This window comes from Leuresthes tenuis, unplaced genomic scaffold (genome assembly GCF_036924035.1).
Source record: "Leuresthes tenuis unplaced genomic scaffold, fLeuTen1.0.hap1 SCAF_16, whole genome shotgun sequence".
NCBI lineage: Eukaryota > Metazoa > Chordata > Actinopteri > Atheriniformes > Atherinopsidae > Leuresthes > Leuresthes tenuis.
The window spans coordinates 8,933,296-8,955,205 of record NW_027325370.1 but is presented as its reverse complement, the minus strand read 5'-3'; the positions used below and the strand labels follow the sequence as shown (position 1 = coordinate 8,955,205).

General features: G+C 39.7%; 2 protein-coding genes across 2 annotated transcripts; one reads left to right on the top strand and one right to left on the bottom strand.

Annotated features, from left to right (window-relative positions):
* Positions 1 to 86: 86 nt before the first annotated feature.
* On the bottom strand, positions 87 to 3,904 carry sypl2b (synaptophysin-like 2b). Its single transcript, XM_072367294.1, has 6 exons — positions 3,743 to 3,904; positions 3,523 to 3,600; positions 2,596 to 2,714; positions 2,303 to 2,507; positions 1,215 to 1,406; positions 87 to 1,127 (listed from the first exon to the last, which is right to left on the bottom strand). The coding sequence occupies exons 1-6, from the start codon at positions 3,758 to 3,760 to the stop codon at positions 1,005 to 1,007; spliced, it is 735 nt and encodes a 244-aa protein (XP_072223395.1). The 5' UTR covers positions 3,761 to 3,904; the 3' UTR covers positions 87 to 1,004.
* Positions 3,905 to 8,557: 4,653 nt separating this feature from the next.
* sort1b (sortilin 1b) lies at positions 8,558 to 21,601 on the top strand. Its single transcript, XM_072366562.1, has 20 exons — positions 8,558 to 9,173; positions 10,520 to 10,579; positions 10,747 to 10,820; positions 10,910 to 11,012; positions 11,130 to 11,291; positions 12,267 to 12,340; positions 13,178 to 13,227; positions 13,467 to 13,594; positions 14,048 to 14,192; positions 14,880 to 15,035; positions 15,378 to 15,484; positions 15,666 to 15,768; positions 15,876 to 16,047; positions 16,421 to 16,611; positions 16,700 to 16,889; positions 17,005 to 17,121; positions 17,835 to 17,943; positions 18,062 to 18,174; positions 18,312 to 18,441; positions 19,556 to 21,601. Exons 1-20 carry the CDS (start codon positions 8,901 to 8,903, stop codon positions 19,568 to 19,570), a joined length of 2,472 nt encoding a protein of 823 aa, XP_072222663.1. The 5' UTR covers positions 8,558 to 8,900; the 3' UTR covers positions 19,571 to 21,601.
* The last annotated feature ends 309 nt before the right edge of the window (positions 21,602 to 21,910 follow it).

Sequence of the window (21,910 nt, the reverse complement as noted above, 5' to 3'; positions counted from 1 at the left end):
AGAAGCCAGGCAAAAGCGAGATGAAATGAACACAGTAATTTAGGAGCAAAACACAGAGATGGATCTACTGTTTGAAACAAAAAAAATTAACAGCAACTAACAGCTAGCAAAGGTTAGGCAATAACCAGTACAAATGTATTGACACACCGTAAAGCCTTGGTGGGGTATTTATGATATAGATATTGGACAAATGAAAAAATAACGGGAAAAAAAATGCTTTCTTTTTCAGAACTGTAACAACCTCAAATGTTGAATTCATAATGAGCCAACATGCACTACACCGATATAAATGAAACACTGCATTAAACATTCAGCATGTAACATTCCGCTGTTACTCTAAACAACTTATCATCGTAATATAATGAGTTGAGGCATAACTTAACACATTGAAGATTAAATAAAATTGCTTTCAACCTTTATAAATAATCTCACAGTGGCAGTTAAATTTGGTATGCTTTAGGATGGGGCTGAAGTTTGTTTATCGCTGTGTTGTGAGCAAATGTGTTCGAGTACTTTACACAAATTAGGTATTTGGAATTCATACACCTAATAGACCTGAGTTTTAAACAAAGACTGGCAGATGGCAGATATGATGCACTGTGCCTCGGCAGTAGCATCTTTCTTTGTGGATTCCTGCATATAGAGCAGTTAAGATGCCTTTTTGTCTTCAGGAACCCGACGAAATTAAGATGCCACATCTAATGGGGCTATCCTTTCAATAAATGCAATTAAACATAAACTGAGTAACAATAACAATGTGAAGCTTGACCGCCTCAATTTCCTGTATTAGTTTCTGTTTAGTACCTTTTCAAATGAATCGGGAGATGACACAGTCCAGATAAAAAACAATAATAAAAAACAATCCTGTAAAAAAAGTGCAGTCCGATTTAGAAATGTGTACAGTTCCTTAAATGTTTTTGGTTTTACAGTTACTACTGAAAGGACTAAAGCAATGACACATGTTAGACAACGAGGAAGATGAGGAAGATGAGGAAGCTGATTAGTTATGATGGCGTAAGTCCCCCCTCCACATTCGCAGGTTGGTTGGCTGATTTGTGAAGAGGTGTTTCCTTGTAAATAAACCAGCAGTTGCCTCCCCACAAGATGAGATTAAGAAAACCAAATATCTGCCAAAACATAAGACAAGTCACATATCTGGTGCTACAGTTGGACACAAAAGTCTGTTTTTAAAGAGAAATTTGCACGAAACTTACCACAGAGGCATTTAATCGGCCCATGTGCGGCACGGCTCCTGCGCTGCAGTTGTTGTTTTTGTTGTTGCAAACATCAAGTAATCTAACAATTGTCAAAGGACTGGTGGCCCATTTCACATCGGTCAAGCCTTTGGCCCAAGCTGAGGATGATGCTAACCAGAGGAAGGCCAAGGCTGCTGTCACCAACAGGTCCTTACAGAGCAGCAAAGATACGTTATCAGTGTAAAACCAACACGACTCTCAATGCAAGATCTAACAACATTAGGAAACTGTGAACAGGCTGTCCATTTTGTCGTTGCTATTACTGATGATAGTCATACTTTAACACACCTATAAGCATTCTTCTGGTTCAGGTTGAAACAGACTATATGCATATTACATGGAACACCACAGTAGTCTGCACATAAAACATGGATGTAGACACCTATTTCCCCAGGTCCAAGCCTCTGCTTTATGAAGTTGACAACAGGCCCAATGTTTGCATTTCATTCATGTTTTAACCTGTGTATTTTAAGAAAGCTGAATGCACAGTTTTTAACCAATAATGAAACTGTATTAGACTCCAAGAAATGACAGGATATCATAACTGATCCCACGATGAAAATCGAAGGAATCAGAAACATATTTATACATCATTCATATGTGTGATGTGTGCCACAGTGTGAGGGGCACTCTATAGCAAAGAAACTCTAACTAAACCTTGGGAGAGCTTTTGATAATCAGAGACTGCATAAAAGCAATAACTCCCGTGGCCATTTGCAAACCACACCCTCTCACTCACATGGCTCTGTTACATGCTTTTTCTCTGACCCCAAGTCAGATTCCAATATAGAGGGAGCTTCCAGAGAGCCAGTTGCCATCTTCAGATAGCAGATTAAACACCAAAGAAAAAATAAAAATCTGATATATACCACCTGTGTAAATCCTAGATAAGAAATAACACTAGATCAGGTCACCCCCCCCCCCCCCCCCAAATATTTACAAAGCATTCTTGCTTGAAATTCACCTTGAATTGCTCATCTCTCTAACCTCAGAGCTATTTGTAGGAGGCCCTAGCTGACCACAAGCATTTGACAAAAACAACATACCACAATGGGGACACGACTCGATTCTCTGTACAGGTGCTGGTATCCCAAATAGAGGACGAGTGTGGCAATGCTGTAGAGGAATGCCAAAACTCCAATACAGACGTAAAACTGTGCAGAGGATGAATGGTCTCCAGTCAGGAAGGCGGGAGTGGTGGTAGTCTGGTTGACTATACAGTCTGGGACTTTATAGGGATGCTGCATCAGCCTGAGTGAAAACGGAGAGAACACCCTCTAAAAACCTGGCGCTACATTTTAGGAAGTGAGACACGATTTATATGTTTGCTTACACGCACCTGAAAGGATAGTTGAAATTTGCGTGTATTTCTTCACTGGCTTTTCCTTGGCACTGGATGTTGATGCTGGTTGAGCCACTGTAACCGCCGGTCGTAGCAAAGGCGAATATAGAGAACAGCTGAAACCGCAGAGGAAGGATAAGAGGAGACACCGTTGGCAAATGAGAATGTCCAATGGTGCTGATCAAACCGATAAACGCATGCAATCACACTTCCTTTTATATTTTGTGCAGCAGGAAGTCTTAATGAGCGGATTCCATCACTGTGAAGCTTGTGCAGAGTGCAAAGCAAAACAAAGCTGTCGAAAATCATAATGGAAAATATCTTCCCCACCTCTGGATCTGTTTATTACGCTCTTCACTTAGAAAAAATTCCGTTTATTTCCAAGGGATTATATTCTTTGCAATGTTGTTCCACGTGTAAAGGACCAACTAGCAATGGAAGATGCAATGCGGGGAAAGTCACTGAGTTTAAAAACGTTAACGGCCCCGAGTAATAGTGGGAACAGCGTTTCATCATCAGGGGTGGAGGGTGGAAAGAAGAAGTAACATTATTTGATTAGACTTGTCGTTAAGCGAAGTGCAAACTTTAACACGGAGTTACACTGGGTAATGGCATGCTAAAACATTAACTTCCAGCTGAGTCATAATTGCGCATTATTTACTCTGATAAGATAAACTGAGCTGCTGTGCGGCTGCGTTCCACATATAATGCGAAGGTTTTGCGGTTAAAAAAAAACAAACGACGAGTTTCTTCGATTCTTTGGGCGTGAAGAGGGTCACAAGGCAACACAATGTAATCAGTTTGAGAGGTATTTCTCTGGCCTGGCATGGACAATCCATGCGAAACACACGCACACACTCATATTACACACGCATACTAACACCCTGACATAGGCCATATGGTAAAAAAGATCTTAAATCTTACCCATTCCAACAAACGGATAAATGCCAAAGGCTCCTTCAAGGGTCCAAAGTCAAGACTGAATCCCGAGGTCAGAACTTTCTGATGAAAAATAAAGAAATGAGATTAGGAGAAAGCGGTTGAACTGCTAAGAAGGTGGGCTACAGATCTATTTTTTTCCCCTCAATAGTCTCCATTCATATACGCCATTAACCGTACAGACTCTTTCTCTACGCGCCGTTACCTGGGCGACGGATTCCATCGTTTCCCCGCAGAAGACACAAAACAAAATCTCTCGTCTTTTGGTTTTTGTCAGCTCTCTCTAGAGACTCCGTAGTCTTGTCAAACTTTTCTACAACTTCAGCGAATCGTAGCTGATGACACGTGATCACAGCCACTGAGACACGGAGGGGGGCGCTGCTGGGAAGTGTAGAAAGTCATGTTCAGGAAGTTGTACAGGATGTTAAGTTAATGGCCCATTATCTAACTGATGATAAAATATAACGGATATTTATAAGGATACAACAGCACAAGGCTTATTCAGAACCATTTATAAACGCAGGTTAGCATAACCATACAAACATATGACATCAAGTACTGACACCACCATATGGTTAATTATCAGCTGGAACCCTCGCATTTGACCATATTCTCAACGGGATATACCAGGTACGAACTGGCTTCTGAAAGGACTTAAAGTAGCATGAAATTTATTCCAACATTCCTAGCACTACAATGCCCCATAAACAACAACAACAATAATAATGATAATAATAATAATTTAAGCCACATAAAGACCAAAACCCCTTTTTTGGTCTGCATTTAACAGTTTAAATTTTTTTCTTAAGCTTGATATCTTTGTTAAGCCTTATTTGAAAAAAAAAAATACTACTTTGATTTAACCAAGCAATGGAGCTGGGGTTTCTCCACTTGGCCAGGTGTAAGTTCAGCAACATTATGCTCCCAAAAAATGATCTAAACTGATGACCTGAATATAATGAAGGACTAGATCTTTCCATCAGCAGATTTTTTTCTCTAATGGCATGGGCATTTTCCATCACGACATTAACCGAGATTCATCAGGCTTTTTTTGGCCGGTCAGTGTACATTTGTCCGTACTTATTTTTATAATCTTCATTGTACTCGTTTTTTTTATTTTTTATTTTATTTTCATTTTTTACTCGTACTCATATCTATGAGTGTGTGTGTATAACAGTTTATGTTTTATCATGATTTATTAATAACTACATGCTGCAATATAAAATATATGTAAGTATTCAGGCTCTTTGTCCCTTTGGTGATTATACAACCACACACTAGTCTATAAGGTCCCGCAGTTGGTTATTGTAGCAGATCACAGTTAAGATCTACCAGCTGACGATGTTTGTCAGAGGGAAAACCACACCCATGAGTTTAAGAGAAATACATCCTATGAGAAAGAATTGTATGGAATCACAGACCTAATTAAGGAAACAAGAACATTTCTGCGGCACTGAAAGCGCCTGATAGCAGAGTAGCCTCAATCGTTCTTCAGCGGAATAAGTCACCAACAGACGCAGCCCTACTTACTTATCTCGGGCCTTGGGAAGACAGATAACCAACAGGCCAATGCACATAAATGAGATCAATGTTGCTTTATGGAGAAAGAAGAACCTTGCAGCATAACAATTACCTGTGCAGCACTCAAGACGCCATTTCTCACAGAAAGGCACATGACAGCCCTCTATGAATTTGCCCCCCAAAAAACAAAACACACCCAAATGACTCACAGACCACGAGAACCAAAATCATCTTATGAAATATCACTCTGTGTTCTGCAAAGATGCTTTTCTGTGATAGGAATTGGGAGATTATCTACGACAGAGGGGAGGAAGGATACTGGAACTGGAGAGCAATCTTCAGTGAAAACATTTCCCAATACCTAATCTTACATCAAGTGGTTCCTCAAGATCACATCTTTTTTTAAAAACCCTGGCACTGCTGAACAGGTTCGACTGGTTTTATTACTTTCATGCTGCTTCCAAAAATGACTGGTAACTATCTGATTCAAACTGCAAATGCCAGTCTACAATTTTTAAATGATTAAGGTACTGAAAAAGTCTGTCTTTAAAACCAAAGTGGTCTCTCAATCTTTTAAGTCTGTTCCACAATATGAAAACTGACTTTGTTTTGAACTCACATGATAAACTAACATTTAAATGAGCAAAGTGGAGCAATGCTCCTGTGGCATGCAATGAATCGACAGTTATGGAAGAAGTTTCATCAGAGGTCACCAGTTCCAGAGTCGTTATATGATGTTAACTATTAAGCAGACTCTTTTAAAGCAAAGGGTGTCATGTGCCACCCATTACTCCCAATCAGAGCGGACTCATTCACACGCAGGCTCTCCTTGTAATTCCTTCAGCTTGGGTCTCATCCTGACCTTAGTAAGCAGGCAGAAATAGGCTGGATGTAGTTCTTTACAGTTCTGGTCCTAAGAGAACACATCTCGAAGGAATAAAAGTGGCTTTGTTCTCCACCTTTTTGCTGTTGAGTAGGCTGCTCGGGGGGAGGGGCTGCAGCTCACTTGTACACTCCCTTTGTAGAGGAATGCAGCTCTACAGCTTGATTTTCTGCCTAAATCAGGAAATCCAGTAATGCAGAAGCGAGATTTACATGGAATATACTCAGTTGTCTAGGAAGGCTCATCTGAATGTTTGTAAGTGGTAGATTTGAATTCAGTGTTTCAGTGATTGAAATTTGTTTGACAGCTTTTTATTTTAGACTGATTAACCTGACACTGTTTTCATTTGTTTCTGTTTCAGGTTCACTGACCTGATGGACTGGTTGTGCCACACCAGTACCTTAACATGAGGAAAACAAATACTTAGCATGACTCACTGATCCAGTCACTCCATCTTTTATCAGCAGTTTCAGTTTGTACGAGTAGGCAGTAATGTTTCATGTTTGTGCAGCAGAGGATTTGCAGAGGGAAGGAAGACTTAAACTCCACACTGGTGCATATAAGTCCCAGTGTCTGCGGTGTCTGAAGTTTGAATATATTCAGCCATGGCAACAAAGGGTGAAGAAGTCTTTTTTTTTTGCAACACATGACCACTAATCACGGGTTTGGTATGGCACACTATACCATTACTTGTCCAAATTGAATCAAGGCAATATGACTCAGGGCAGCAATAAATATGATTTGAGCGTGGCAGGAAAAAGTCCCCTCCAACTTGATTATATAGAAGATTATCAGCTCTCTTAAAACTTAGTTTTACCACTGATGGATTAAATAAGCATTGTTAAATCTGATGTAACAAGGATTATTTTCCATATTGAAAACAAGAGTTTTAACCATATTTATTTTTTTAACAACGATTTTCGTTTGATTGATATTTGTCTCATACTCCACAGTTATTTCAAATATTCTGTTTACACAGGATTTTGATGCTCTTCTGATGGAGGGGGGATTACTCCATTTCAGCATGATTTAGTCTCTTGTTTGAGCTTTCCAGCAGAGCCAGATATTTAATCCACGGTGGGGCTGCATCAAAGGAAATGTCAGTTTTGCGCAACACATACTATAGTATCCTTAAGATTACTTCAGCACATTTTCAATTTTGCGGTGGTGTTGTGGTTAGCACTGTTGTCTCACAGCAAGAGGGTTGCAGGTATGATCCCCACCTGTGTCCTTTCTTTGTGGAGTTTGCATGTTCTCTCCAGGTACTCCTGCTTCTTCCCACCATCCAAAATTATGCATGTTAGGTTAGGTTAATTTTTGTCTCTAAAACTGTTCTCGTTTGTCTCTGTGTGGCCCTGTGATGGACTGGCAACCTGTCATCTGTAGGAACTCATAAAGGGGCAGATTGTTCAAACCCCAAAGAAGGGTGGAGTTCACTATTTTGATTAGAAATGTTCTTTGCATTTTTTACACATAGGTTGCTGTAGTTTTAACATTATGTCATATGGTAATTCTGCTGCAGGAGAGATTTGATGTTCGCTGTAACTGGGTCAGCAAAAAATCCAATGTAATGCTTGCCAAATTTCAGTCATGTTGTGTATAAAGTTAGAAGTTAGTGAACCATGGCTCTGAATGCAAAGCACACATTTTCACCTGCTAATTCTGTATTTAACTAAAACGTCAAATATATATCATCATACAATGCTGACATACAGTCAAGTGAAACGTAAAGGACCATATTATTATCGTTATTAGTTATTACTTTTCCCCCCTGTATACTGTATATTTCATTCTTTGTTGTTTTTCATGATTTTTTGATGCGATGCTTCTCTTTGAGATACTTTTACAAAACAATGTAATGCAGAAATTATTGAAGTTTATGTCCTTCATTCTTATATTGCTTCTGAACCTGGATTTTTCTTTTCTCGTGTCTATGCATGAAATCTGCACAGTATATTTAAACTTATCGGGACTATTTATTAATTTGAATTATTTCATTCCTCTCTATTTATATTCTTTTACATATTTTTAATACTTTTTCCGCTCCCCGCTACACTGCTTTTATTTTATGTAAAGCTCTTTGAATTGTTTTGTACATGCAATGTGCTATACAAATAAATTTGACTTTGACTTTTGACTTTGAATGGCTTCAAGTGCATTTGAGGAGGAAAAATGCCTTTTATCTTTGGGAAAAATAAACTGGAAACTTCAACAGTTTTCAACCTATATACAAAGACAGGAATATCTTCATATATAGTTTAGTTAATCACCTGTTAAATGTGAGAGAAAGCTAGATAATTTATTTAAAGGGTTTGCTAACCCGTTAAGTTTCAGCTAATCTGTTACTGTGGGAATGAATACCCCTAAACTTGAACCCTTGTAATTAACAGTGGTTGAAAAATATTATTTTCTGCTTCCAAATAAGTTCTTACTGGATGGAGCTACATGCTAGTATCATTCAACCTATCATGATTGTCCGTTTGACAGCTAATTATGCAGTTTTTCTGGTGACCCCGCCTTTCATAATTTAACCAATCAGAGAAGCGGAGAGGCGGTTCAAAATGAATGACCAGCGAATCACAGCGCGCTTTCTTATAGCATTACGACTTGCAAGCACAATTTCTATGTTCGTTACAGTGTATCCTGTCGGAGATGGAGTAGCAGTGCGAACAATTGGTGTTAAACACCCCGATTAATGTACGATAAATTGTGATTTTTCCTCATGCATTGATATTTTTCGGGTAGGCGGCGAAACAGGACACACTTTGAGGACGGTTCGTGTTTTTAAAGCCCGAAATAGTCGCTGTCACTGGACGACTACTGTTTTGTTGATGTCATCCGCGGCAAAGCTGTAGCGACAGTCAGTTGCTGTACAACACTAGGATAAACAAAGACTCGTTTTGGGGTTGTGCTTTGCTCCTTTGTTGCGCTGTGTCTGTCACTTCCAGCAGCAGCGAGGATGGGACTTTTGCTCCACGGTATCCTGCTGTTTTCTGTGTGCACTTTCGCTGCCGGCTTAGATTTTGAGCAGGGCTCCAGACCTTTCGGACAGTCGGTTTTTCAGAGGCACTCGAGCATTAAAGAGAGAGCCGCAAACATCGTGAAGAGGTCCCTGCCTGCTTGGCTGACTGCATCACAAAATCACAAGATAAACCGAAGAAGCGCCGAGCAGGGCGACTCGTGTAAAGCGCTTCAAGGATACGACACCAAGTTGCCAGACAACACCCACAGTGTAAGTTACCAACTGAGGTCCTGTTTCGTGTAGCATGTCTGTCTGACAATTAAATGAGCCCAGTGAGGAAGATGCGCAGGTGTTTACCAGGTGCACGAACAGGCCTAATCAGCTATTCAGTGTGTTTAGACACACAGCTACTAATGGGCTGTTTTCCACTCACCTGTAAGCCTTCCAGCCTGGGTTAACTGCAGACCTAAATACCTCATTGACACGACAGATATGTGCAGTGCTTTTCACGCCACACCTTTCTCCAAGTTTAGTCATTTCATCATTTTTGCCACCTGTGCTATCATGATGTCGTTCTTTCAAGATTTGGGGCAGTGAGGTACGGTGTAGTGAACCTGGAACTACGCATTTGGGTCAACTGAAGGACAACCAGAGCAGTTTCCTTCTACAAAGGTTGCTCTGATGATTATGACCCATATCTTTGTCTCCTCGAGCACGCAGCTGTATTCTGTATTTAACCATCTCACTTTCCTCTGCTTCACTGAGAGCGAAATCTGCCTGAATGTTGACAAGAAAATTGGCCCAGGGGAAACCATGTGACTGGCTGTGTGGTTCTTATTTTGTAATTAAAAGCTCTGTTTGTGCGGCAGTGGAAGCAGTTAGCAAGCAGGAAGTCTTGTTGGGATATAGTGACAAGTATGTTTGTTTGTTCTTTCTCTCAAGCACATAAACTAACCAGGAAGAGAAAACATCCTCATTTTGCAGACCTTATGAAATATCTACAGCTATACTCTTCACAAAATAAACAAAGACTTTATGCCTTCATCAGAACCCTGTGCGGTTTATTTGCCTATCTCCTCACTGCCTTGTGCTCGACTTTACATTGCAGTCTTTGTACACATGGCCCCAGTAATCTGAGGTCGAGAGAATTCCTGGAGGCTGAGCCTTCGCTTTTCCCCGAGGTTGCCTCTGCAGGTCCCACCGGCACTGGAGCTGCTCGCAGGACGAGCTGCTTCCAACAGTGCGTGAGAGGAAAACTGGGCCTCTGAATGTTTTTCTTAAGATTTGAAATTTGTACATCAGGCAGCAGTTGTCAATGAAAGCATACGAGTCTTTGTCAGTCACCCTTACCAACCGTATTCCATTTGCACACAGTTATAGTCTGAAAAGTCAAATTGTTCATCTGTTGGGGTGTAGAAGTCTGCTGAGAGCTGCTGGGTTGGAGTTTTCTTTAGCAGTGAGGGGAAAAAAGGAAATTCATTGTCATTCAAACCAAAAATAGGCTGTCTTGAGTCAAAAAGCATAAAAAGATGTTAGCTGCAGTTTGTAATTGTTTGGGGCTTTGAATGTTTGATTGTATTTTACATGTTTGACCTTGATTGTCCTCTTCTCCTCAGTACACCTTCAATGATCTGAGTGGGTCGGTGTCGCTGGCCTGGGTCGGAGATGGCACAGGGGTGAGTGTTGTACCCAATCTGACACGAGTAGGTCAAACATAGCTGCCTAATTTGGCGTTGGGTCGTCTGCCTGCAGAGATTACGTAATGAGTTAACTCACAGTCTCATGCACACTCTTAAAGGATACATGGCAGATTCTCCTCAAGCTGAACCTTCCTTCTTCACAGGTCATTCTGGCTCTGACGACTTTTCAGGTGCCCTTTTTCATGATAAGACTTGGACAGTCCAAACTCTATCGCAGGTAAGTCTCATGTGCTTGGCTTTCTTTGGGAAAGTGCATAGTTTGAATAAGATTTCCATCTAATTTTGCTGCAACCACTTGTTTGCCAGCGAGAACTACGGCAAGTCATTTCAGGATGTGACCAACTTAATCAACAACACCTTCATCAGATCGGAGTTTGGCATTGCAATTGGCCCAGAGAACTCAGGGAAGGTAGGCCATATCCCCCTAAAGTCATCATATTCACTTAATATGTTCATCTTGTGGTTATGCAAACATAGCAGCACTGCAACGTCTCCTGTAAAGACACTTCTGGACTCTGGCTTTTAGGTGATCCTGACAGGTGAAGTATCTGGAGGCCAGGAATCTCGGATTTTTGTCTCTGATGACTTTGGAAAGACATTTTCCCACCGGGACTTGCCTTTCAACCCCCTGAGGCAGATCACATACAATCCAGAGAACTCAAAAGTGCTGATAGTCCTCAGCAACGATGTAAGTAGTGAATCCAGAAGAAGCTCCATGTTTTATGTGGAAAGAAAGCAGTTAGTATTGATAAGCTGGAAAGCCCAAGTTGTGCATGTGCATATCTCAGACAACATCGATAATTTATGCAATAGGGACATCCCATCTAAAAAAATAAATATATATATATTATAGCCTTTTGATATCGGTCACAAAGTTAAATTTAGTTTTATAGAGCAAGTTTAAATGTTTCACTAAAAAAACTAAAGACTGTTACTTGCTTTTTGTGCAAGGTTCTGGTAGATTTGATGATATATTTTTTGTATTCAAGAAGATGGCTCCTCAATAAAACTTCAAATGTAAATGGATTGAGCAAAGGTTGATAGACAACAAGGAAACAAACTAAATGAAGATTTATTTTCTGTCTTGTAAAGTAATAACATGTTATTTTCTTGGCTGAAATAACACATTTATTAAAGGCTGGACTACACCTAGATACATTGCAATAGTCACCTTTCAACTTAAAAGTAAATATTGAAGTTCTACCACCATCAGGTTAAAAAAACACATTTTTAATACTCTTTCCAGTCTGTTATGTTTTTAGCTGTTTTATTTTATCTAACAGGTACTCTCTCAGATTAAAGGAAAGACCGCATTCAAATACACTTTCTGGTGGTTTTTTTATTATTCAAAAGAGCTCCATAAAATCCTTATAAATAAAGTGAAATTGTACATTTGCATTTTATTTCAGATATTTGGGAATCATATCAGTAATTTAAAATGTGTCAGGTAAAGAAATGTTTTTTTAACTGACAGGGTTAAATTGACGTGTAATAGTTTTGTTAACCTAAGAGGGTGTTTGTTGTGTGTTTGCACAGTGCATTTATGACCATGGCTGTGGTGTTACTGCGTAGGTGTGTCAAGTTCTGCTTGAACCTTGTTAACCTTGGCTTTACTTTAGATGAACACAGAGTCGATGTGTTTTTGTTTTTTTTCCATCTACAGAATGAACTGTGGCTTTCTGAGGATTTTGGTGACGACTGGAAAAAAATCCAGGACATGGTGTGCCTGGTGAAATGGTAAGAGATGAGACAAAAAGATATGCACCTTTATCAGTGCGCAGCGAGCAAACAATGATCTCATTCAATGGGGGGGGGGCCACAGACATTCTCACTGGCCTGACTTGTACGGAGCATTTCAAGAACTGCTCTGTTTGGCAGCAATCCTCTTCTTTATTTCTTGTTTGACCAGCAGCTCGACAGACAGTGTGTTCACCCTCCTTTGCTCTGCTGGTGTTTAATGCAAAATATGTTTAAACCGTGACCGTTTAGCACGGTTGACTCACTACGGTCATTTTCACATTCTCCTTTGTTCACACTTTGGTCAAAGAAAGAAATGTAACTTTTCAACACAAACACTTTCAAAGCATCCTGCAAAGAGTGTAGTCGTTACTGCTGTTTTGCAAATGAAGCAGTAAAACTGTTGACTGTTTCACAAGCTGCGTTGTAGTTCCTGGTATGTCCCTTATTAACCGCGGTAACATTAAGTATCTTTGTAGTTTCGGTTTTAAGGCTGTGTAGTGAAGGTTACAGAGACCCACAAAACTGCATTTAAAGAACATTTTATCACTATCACAGAAGGTGTTGATCTGAACAGTGTGCTGGAAAACGAGTCAATTTAAACTAGGGCAGGAATTTTCTGAAGTCGTAAATTGTTGCTGTTGATAAGCCATGTCACGTGTTAATGAGGCAAGACCTGCAATACCACAGGAATAGGTAACTAATGCCAGATGAATCCTATGTCATATCTACTTTTGAATTTACCACCCTGGTATTGTCCTTATCAACAAAGCAACATCCTTTTATTTTGTTTTCGTATCCTTGGTAAATTTCTCACGATTTCCAATTTGCTTTCAGGGGAAGGAAAAATGGAATTTTCTTTACAACCAGCCTAAATGGATCCTGCAGTAAGTGATCTCTCCCTAAAACATGTGCAACATCACAACTTTGAGTATTATCCTTTGAAATATTACATCTCTCAGATTTACTTAAGACAGTACAATAAAAACATGGAGGCAAAAAGATTGAAATGACAAATAGTATTAAGATAATGGCAGTTGTTTTGTCACGATTCATATATACTGGGCGCACGTTTTTATGGAAATGCTTGTTTTACGTTTGGTTCTAAGCCATCTGTGTGTTTCAGGTGATCGGGGAATGTTAGAACTGCGGAGAACCACAGACTACGGTAAAACCATCAAGACAGTCGCCAGTAAGATCTACTCCTTTGGCCTGGGCGGACGCTTCCTTTTTGCCTCTGTAATGACAGGCAAGGTCAGTATACAGAGAAGTTAGTCAGGGCACTATGAGAACATTAGGCGGAAATGTATATATTTATTGTAGACTTCTGCATTTCTAAGAAATTACAGCTTTAAAGTATTAGTATATTTGACATGGAAGAAAGCGAGAAGTCACTTTTAAATATGAGTTAAATATGGGGAAGTGTAGTACCACGCACTTAACCACATGATGGTTTCTTTCCCTTCACTGACCATATTTATTGAACTGGTCTATATTTCTGAAGGGCTTGCTAGATTTTGGCTCCAGGTTTAACTCATGTGATGTCATTACATTAAAAACACAAAGCTCTTGTGACATACTGAGGGCTTTTTTTTTGGTATAGTTCCTTTTCATGTGGTTGCATAACCACAAACTTTTTGCGTTGTAACTCCTTCTGCATCTTCTCTTTCTTTGTCCTTTTTCTTTTCCTGCCTCTGGCCCTTGCAGGGCACACTGAGAATGATCCACGTGTCGGTGGACCAGGGTGAAACTTGGAACATGGCCCAGCTGCCGCCTGTTGGTCACGAACAGTTCTACTCCATCCTGGCAGCAAATGATGACATGGTTTTCATGCACGTCGATGAGCCTGGCGGTCAGTCCATGCAGCAACCCGACACGTTTACTAATCAAATCGAATGGTAACGCAGTACTGACATTTAGCAGGAGCAGACACATATCTAGTGCAGTGGTATCCCAATGGTACACCAAGTTGAGGGTCTGTGGACGACCTCCATGAATCAGATTAAAACTAAAAATGATTTCAGTGTATTTTTCACCGTAATTGTTTCAAGAAATGAAAACAGCAGTCACAGTATTATGATTGTTAGGACTGTTTCTGTTGTCACTCTGCCTTTGTTTTAATTGGCTTATTAGCGAAGGGTGTACACTTCAACACTGTGTTGTTGGTCAGAAGCTGATCACCTCCCATGTTATTGTTTTGCCACTTTTAGCTCAGTCAAACATCGTACTTGTAAACCACACCTAAGTGTGGGGGAGCACTGGAGAACTTGCAAATTGTAAATTTGCTACTTTACAATTTGTAAATGACAGTTATTTGCTACTTCCAAACAAATTTCCATCTGAATTATAAATATGATCATAAACTGCCTTTTAGTCCTGCCTTATTAATGCTCTTTCAGGATATGGGAACTGACTCCAGTGTGTGGTTGCCAACATACTTTTAAAGCAGGTAGAAATGTATTTGTATTGTTTCCGTTATCTTAAAGTTCTGAAACCCTCCTGTTTTTTTGTTTTTTGTTTGTTTTTTTTTCCTCCTCAGATACAGGATTTGGTACAATTTATGTATCAGATGACCGGGGCACTGTGTACTCCAAGTCACTGGAGCGCCACCTTTACACCACCACCGGAGGCGATACTGACTTCACTAATGTCACCTCCTTACGAGGAGTCTTCATCACCAGTGTCCTGGCTGAAGGTACCTGCTCATGGCTCTGTGCTTAAATAAATAAAGAACAACACATACCTGCACTCAAACTCTCCCTAGCAACACACCCACACACCATTTCTCCATTGCATACCAGTAGAAGGGTGTGAGGTAAATATTTAATTAGTTGTTCAGTGTTAGATGTGTTATCTGTTTGAAGTGGCTTATTGAAGCAGAAATGTCTCTCATCATTGCTTCTGCGCAGTAATGATCTAACCATTGCATTTGTTACTCTTACTTACTTGTAGAATCTGAATCAAGCTTTTTAAAACACTTTTACTGTTGCAGCCTATAATGTCCTGTAAATGATGTGCTCTTGTCTTGTGGTTCCAGATAACTCTGTGCAGTCTGTGGTGTCCTTTGATCAGGGAGGGGAGTGGGTTCCTCTGCGGAAACCTACCAACACAAAGTGTGATGCTACAGCCAGGGACCCAGACAAGGTAAAAACTGACAGGAAATTGCTGTGTGTGTGTGTGTGTGTGTGTGTGTGCAAGACAATGAATTGTTCTGAATGAACATTGTGCAGATTTCCAAATTACAGTGTCCTACTGAGTTTTGCAGTGTTCATATTCAGTAAATGAGTGTTACTGTTAACAAACCGTTCTTGTGCTTTGCTCACAGTGCAGTCTCCACATCCATGCTGCTTATAGCACTGCAATGAAGCTGAACGTCCCCATGCTGCCTCTGACTGAACCAAATGCTTTGGGTCTCATCTTGGCTCATGGTAATCCTCAAAGCAGAGTTTCCATGCTTATGTTATTGTACAAAAGGCTTTTTAGATAACCAAGACGTTTTTTTTTGTCCTCTGAACCTTTTTAAATGTGTCATCAGGCAGTGTTGGGGATGCAATCTCCGTGATGCGGCCCGATGTGTATGTGTCTGATGATGGGGGCTATACCTGGATAAAGGCGCTTGATGGGCCCCATCACTATGCTATTCTGGACTCAGGAGGGCTGCTGGTGGCTGTGGAGCACAGCACAACTCAACCCATCGACAAGATTAAGTGAGTTGCACAGTTGGAGGGAACGGAGGACCTGGTAGGACCAGTATGTGCTTATATACTTTTTCAGCTGCAGCTGTTTTAAAAGACATTGGAATTAACCCCTTAAAGACAGACAAGTCATTTTGCTTTATACTCAAATGCTGTGTATAGATGTGCAACATACTTAAAAAAAAAACCTATATTCTTGTGATTTGATTGATATAAAGCATTTTACAAGTGACAACTTCAAAACAAAATCCTCACCTAATGGAGGCAACTTTTTCAAAAATCCTCCTAATTATTATCCACATTGTTACTTCCTGACAAAAGGGAAGTTTTTTGTTTTGTTTCCCCCCCCCCATTCATAACGTAACATTCTCTGATGTCCTGGCAGATTTTCCACGGATGAAGGACAGTGCTGGGGTGTGTACAAATTTACCAAAGAGCCAATCTACTTTACTGGACTGGCATCAGAGCCAGGCGCTCGCTCCATGAATGTCAGCATCTGGGGCTACAGAGACTCCCTGTTTAGCCAGTACTGGATCTCCGTCACCATCGACTTCAGGGATCTTCTCACCAGAGACTGTGAGTGAAATGATAAAAAGACTATTTCCATTGTGAATTTAGGGATCATTTTCTCCCCACTTTGACCATTTGTGGTTGATGTTTTTAGGTGAAGACAAGGACTACGTGCAGTGGTTGGCCCACTCTGATGACATTAGCGACCCGAACGATGGCTGCATGCTGGGATACAAAGAGAAATTCCTGCGGCTCAGAAAGGATTCTGTTTGCTGGAACGGACGTAAATATGTTCTCAACACACAGCCGACCCCGTGTCCATGCACCCTGGATGACTTCTTGTGGTAAGACAGATCGTTGATCCGATGTGATCAGATAATGTTAAACTCTTACACACGTTGCTCATGGTTATGTCTTCCACCCATGCTTATCATCCATGCATTGTGTGACTATTCGCAGTGACTTTGGATACTATCGTAAAGAGAACAGCTCAGAGTGTGTGGAGCAGCCGGACCTGAAAGGCAAAGTGTTGGAGTTCTGTCTGCATGGCAAAGAGGAGCAACTGCTGACCAGTGGGTAAGGTCCCACCTCAGTCTTTGAATGCAAGAAATATCTTTTTTTCTTTTTGAATTACAGACCGATAAATTGTCCCAAAAAGGCAGCGCCCGTGTGCCCACATTTGCTCCACTGCAGTGAATGTGCTGGCTCTCATTCGGTCACTGTTGCCATGTAATCTGATTTAACTTGTTTATAATTGTGTTGCCTGGTTTATAACTGTCCTCATTTAATGTGGAATGATTATAGTCTTGTCTGAGTATTGACTGTAGCAGTGAATAATTTTATTGAAATGATGGTGGGTCACAGAGCAGAGATAGTATTGGAAATGAGGAAGTAATTCTCATGCAGCGAGCAGTCAGAGGAAGTAAGATGAGGGTGAGAGGGAGTCTTGTTGTAAGAGTGAATGCTGTCCAAAAGTATGATTTTTCTTTAGTTTCTGTTCAATAATCATTCGTCATCTATTATGTTTAAACGGTAGGGTCCTGCACTGATGCAAATTAAAAATGATTAAGTAGGACCTGCCTTAGACATCTAGATTTTGAAGCACTGCATGATTAATCTAAAATCTTAAATGACATATTTCTATTTATTTGAGGTTTTTACTTCAGAGCCAGCCAAAATGAAGCATTTTGCAGTTTTCCTCTTTAATGTCTGTATCAGTCAAATCTGTGAGCAAACTATCAAACACTCTTGAAGGATCATCAAATCGTCTGTGTATTCTTGGTTCACAGGTATAGAAAAATCCCTGGAGATAAATGTGAGGGAGGACGGATGCCTGAGCGAAAAGAGATCGACCTCAGTAAGAGGTGTGTCAGTGACCTGGTGGGTCCAGGGCCTCAGGTCAGTGTCTTTATATACTAAAACTCACTCAAAATGTGTGTTCATGAAACCTTATGTGTTCCTATGGTACCATTTTTTCCCCCCTATATCTTTTGTTCTCTGTTCTTATATTCTACAGACAGACAGTCAGACCTCCAACTCTGTGCCCATTGTGATTACAGTGATAGTTGTTATGCTGCTGAGCATTGCAGCCGGAGTGGTCTTTGTCAAGAAATATGTCTGTGGTGGCAGGTTGGTTTCTCTTAGCTCAGATTTAGTGTTTTCTCCCGCTTTTTTTATTTTTTATGTGGATCATGGAATGTCATGAGTTGAGTTTTTGTTTAATATTGCTTTGGGTGACCTGACAGTGTTTTGAATGTGCCCTGTAGGTTTTTGGTTCACAGGTACTCTGTGCTGCAGCAGCATGTTGAGGACAATGCCACTGATGGGATGGACGACCCGCTGGAATCCAACCACGCTCCAAACGGCAAAATAGAGTTTCACGATGATTCTGATGAGGTACAGTAGACATACAGTAGGAACGATCGTTAAGAGTAAATACATTAAAAATGAATAATTCAGCAGCAAATACAATAATGTTGTTTTATCTAAAACAATGTGTAGAAAGAAACGGAACTTGTTGACCACCTTATGGTTAATATTTGAGAGACACAATTGGGAGGTTTTATTTTCTGTAATTATGAGCTCATATCCTTTCTTTTATATACACAGAAAAAAACAGGATTTTTTTTTTAACATTTCTATCTTAAGAATTCAAATGATCTGTATTTTTAAACTGGAGATCATCTTAAGAGGCGGTTTGATAATGTCCTGACCAATGAATACTCAGTAGTCTACATTATTACAGTGGAGCTCAGTACTTATGGGTTGGACCTGCAACTATCTTTTAACTGTACCATACACACCTGTAAGGTTTCCTCACGGTATCCTGTATTGTTGTGACAAACTTGTGCTGACAGACAGACATATTGCCTGGTTGCTCCAAACCGTCACTGCGGCAGTCTGTGTTACAGGACATGTCTGTAGAACTGCTTTTTGCCATGATGACAAACGCGCATCATGTTTACAAGACAGTTGGAAAGAAAGAAAAATAATTATTGTGTTTGTCAAACCAAAACTGGAATTTTGAAACACATGTAAACATGTTAGTCTAACTGAATTTGTACAAAATCAAGCTTCTCAGAACTGCGCGATCACACCCAGGTGATGGGGCTGAATCACTCCGGCGTGTAGGTGCTCGCTTAGAATTAAATGAGCTGATCTCTACATGCTCCAAAGTTATCTCTCTTTGTAAAAGGTCAATAACTCCACTCCCCTCCCGTGCATGTATACTGGGACAAAGACAGTGGTCCAGTTACTGACTGACTCACTCACTATGTGATTTCAGCGCATCATTTATTTATTTATTTTTTTTACAAAGTTCTCCCATCAACTGCGGAGCATTATAAGCTGACACCAAAGGTTCTCACTTAAAATTGACACAGTTCGATGCAGATGTAGGTCACTTGGGTAACAGAGTTAGGTGTGTATCTGTAAACATAACCATAATGGTCTGTTTGCTCACCTGTGTTGTTTCTGGCTTCAGTGGTATGCTTTTTCCCTCTTTGCACAGGATCTGCTTGAATAACAAGCGCCACCTGTTATGCAACTGAGCAACAGGTCTCCTGTCCACTCCGTGGCCGGCTGCTGTTCGTGTCACTCTTTTGTCTCCAGTTACTTCTTCCTCTTACCCTTTAGTATAAGCTTTGGCAACAGACGAAGAGTCTGCGTCACTCTGCTGTCATCAGTGAAGTTTAATGAATGTACGAAGGCTCCTGAAACTAACGCCACAGTTGAGAACAATGAAGGAGGTCTTGTGGTGTTGTACCTTCTGTTTTCGGTTGTGATGAGTGAGTTTGAATCTCAGAGATATTTATTTTACTGAATGAAGAAGTGATGTAGTAACTGCTGAGCGCTCCTGAAAGTGCTTCTCATTTCTATTGAAGATTTTTTTTGTCTTTTGTTCCTATTTACTTGTACATAAACCTGTATTTCTTTGCAATTTTTGATCCAATATCAGTTTGGTAGGTTGCAGTTGATTTTTGTTGATGATTCTCCCTGATCACTTGAATCTTAACCCTTAATTTTAATAAAGTATTGTCAAAATGTACCCCAGATGACCAAGAGCATAAATTTGAGGTTTTTAGGCTGTACTGATTTTAGAAATCTTCTGTTTTGATCTACACTTGGAATACTGTCCTGCTGACTTTTGGAACATCTTGGCATTGGGGTTTCTTTGTTGGAGTAATGAGGCACAAACAGAAATGTCCATTTCTATGAAATTTGATAGCAATAATGATTACATTTTTTGTGTATTTAGTATATTGACCATGCACGGTAAGTAATCCTTTTGGCACAGTATCTCTCATTGTTCTTTAGTTTGATGAGTGAAGATGTCATTACGCAAATCCCAATGCGTCAATGTCCCGGGCCGTGAAGTGTGTCTGTTTTAAAGACAGAATGAGTTTAAAACCTTGACTGTAGTTCTAACGGCTGAAAGCACAAAGTCCTTTACATGCTAAGAGTTTTTTTTTTCTTAAATGTGACCTATTGTGTTAGGATGTCACTGTAATCATGAATAAGTTTTTTGGAATCATCTTAGCAGTTTTTGTACTAACCAACTCTTCCAAATCATGTAACATCTGACAAATTGTTGTTCAGAGATGTCACAAACGATTATAGTTTGATGGTGAATATCGACAGCTTTTTCTGTGATTGAAATATAAAAGCAATGCGAATAAATCAATGAAGTTATGTAAATGTTGTATATCATAATTACAGCTGTAGCTTAGGAGAGTCGATATGTTTGGATAAGCTGCACCCAAATTTTTTTTTTCTACTTGCATTTGAAGCAAATGATCTAAAAATAACAGGGTTATTGAAGGTTTCTTGGTGTGTATTTTACTATGAACTGCTGTATTTTAAATGAATCTGTTCAAATAATCCGTCTTATCATGTGAAGTCTTATTTGTCTCTTTTTGTTGCACAGTTAGTTGTCTTTAGGTACTTCCCTTTCATGCAAGTTTAACTTGTTCATGACAAGCTGGTTCAGAGCGAAGTATATTGGATGTGGTAATACAAGTGCCTGGTGTGAGGTCCTGTTATTTATATCAGATACATGTAACCAGTTTAATCCAGTTTGTCAGTAACACCCCTCAAGTTGCACTTGTTGCCTAAAATAACTTCTTGAGCAGTAAATGTCTTGTTTTATATGAAGTCCCATTAAACTGCACGTTAACTCTCACTAATACTTTAAAAAGCAGAAATTTCTGGAGAATTTGTCTGCAATAGCCTGGTTAGTCTCCATGTTTTATGGTTTAAGGCTTAATTTTGGCTGCAGCAGTCTGATGAGAGTCAACTCAAATAAGAAAACCAAGTTCAAAACCAGGTCACTATGTAGCTGTTTTACACTCGAAATTATTTGGTGAGGTTTGTTATTTGACGACAGTTTATTGGATTTTGTGAGAGTTACACATTTTTCTTGAAAACTTGTATAAATTTAAAAAGGACATGACGGCTCTGTAAATATGAGGTTATATTTATAACTGCAATGTTTCTCTTTTCTGTATATTTGAGGCGGTTTTATTTGGATTTGACAATAAATTCATATGTTCCTCTGTTTTTGTTTCCCATTTCTTATTCCTCATGTCAAATGGAGACTGGACAATCATTCCAGAGCACAAATGGATTAAAAAGGATATTTTAATGTCTTTAAAGGATCCTTTACTAAAATATATGGTGGTGAGACTGCCACAAGTGTTTCTGGTGTGAAGTTTAAAAGTAGTAGTATGTCTTTATACAGCCAACCTTTTTTCACAGAATTCTACTCCTCAGATTTTATCTCCAAATATCCATAATTATTTTCTGTAATTAAATTTATTTAGTGCCCATAAAAATATTCAATATCCCTGTGTTGTTCAAATATGAA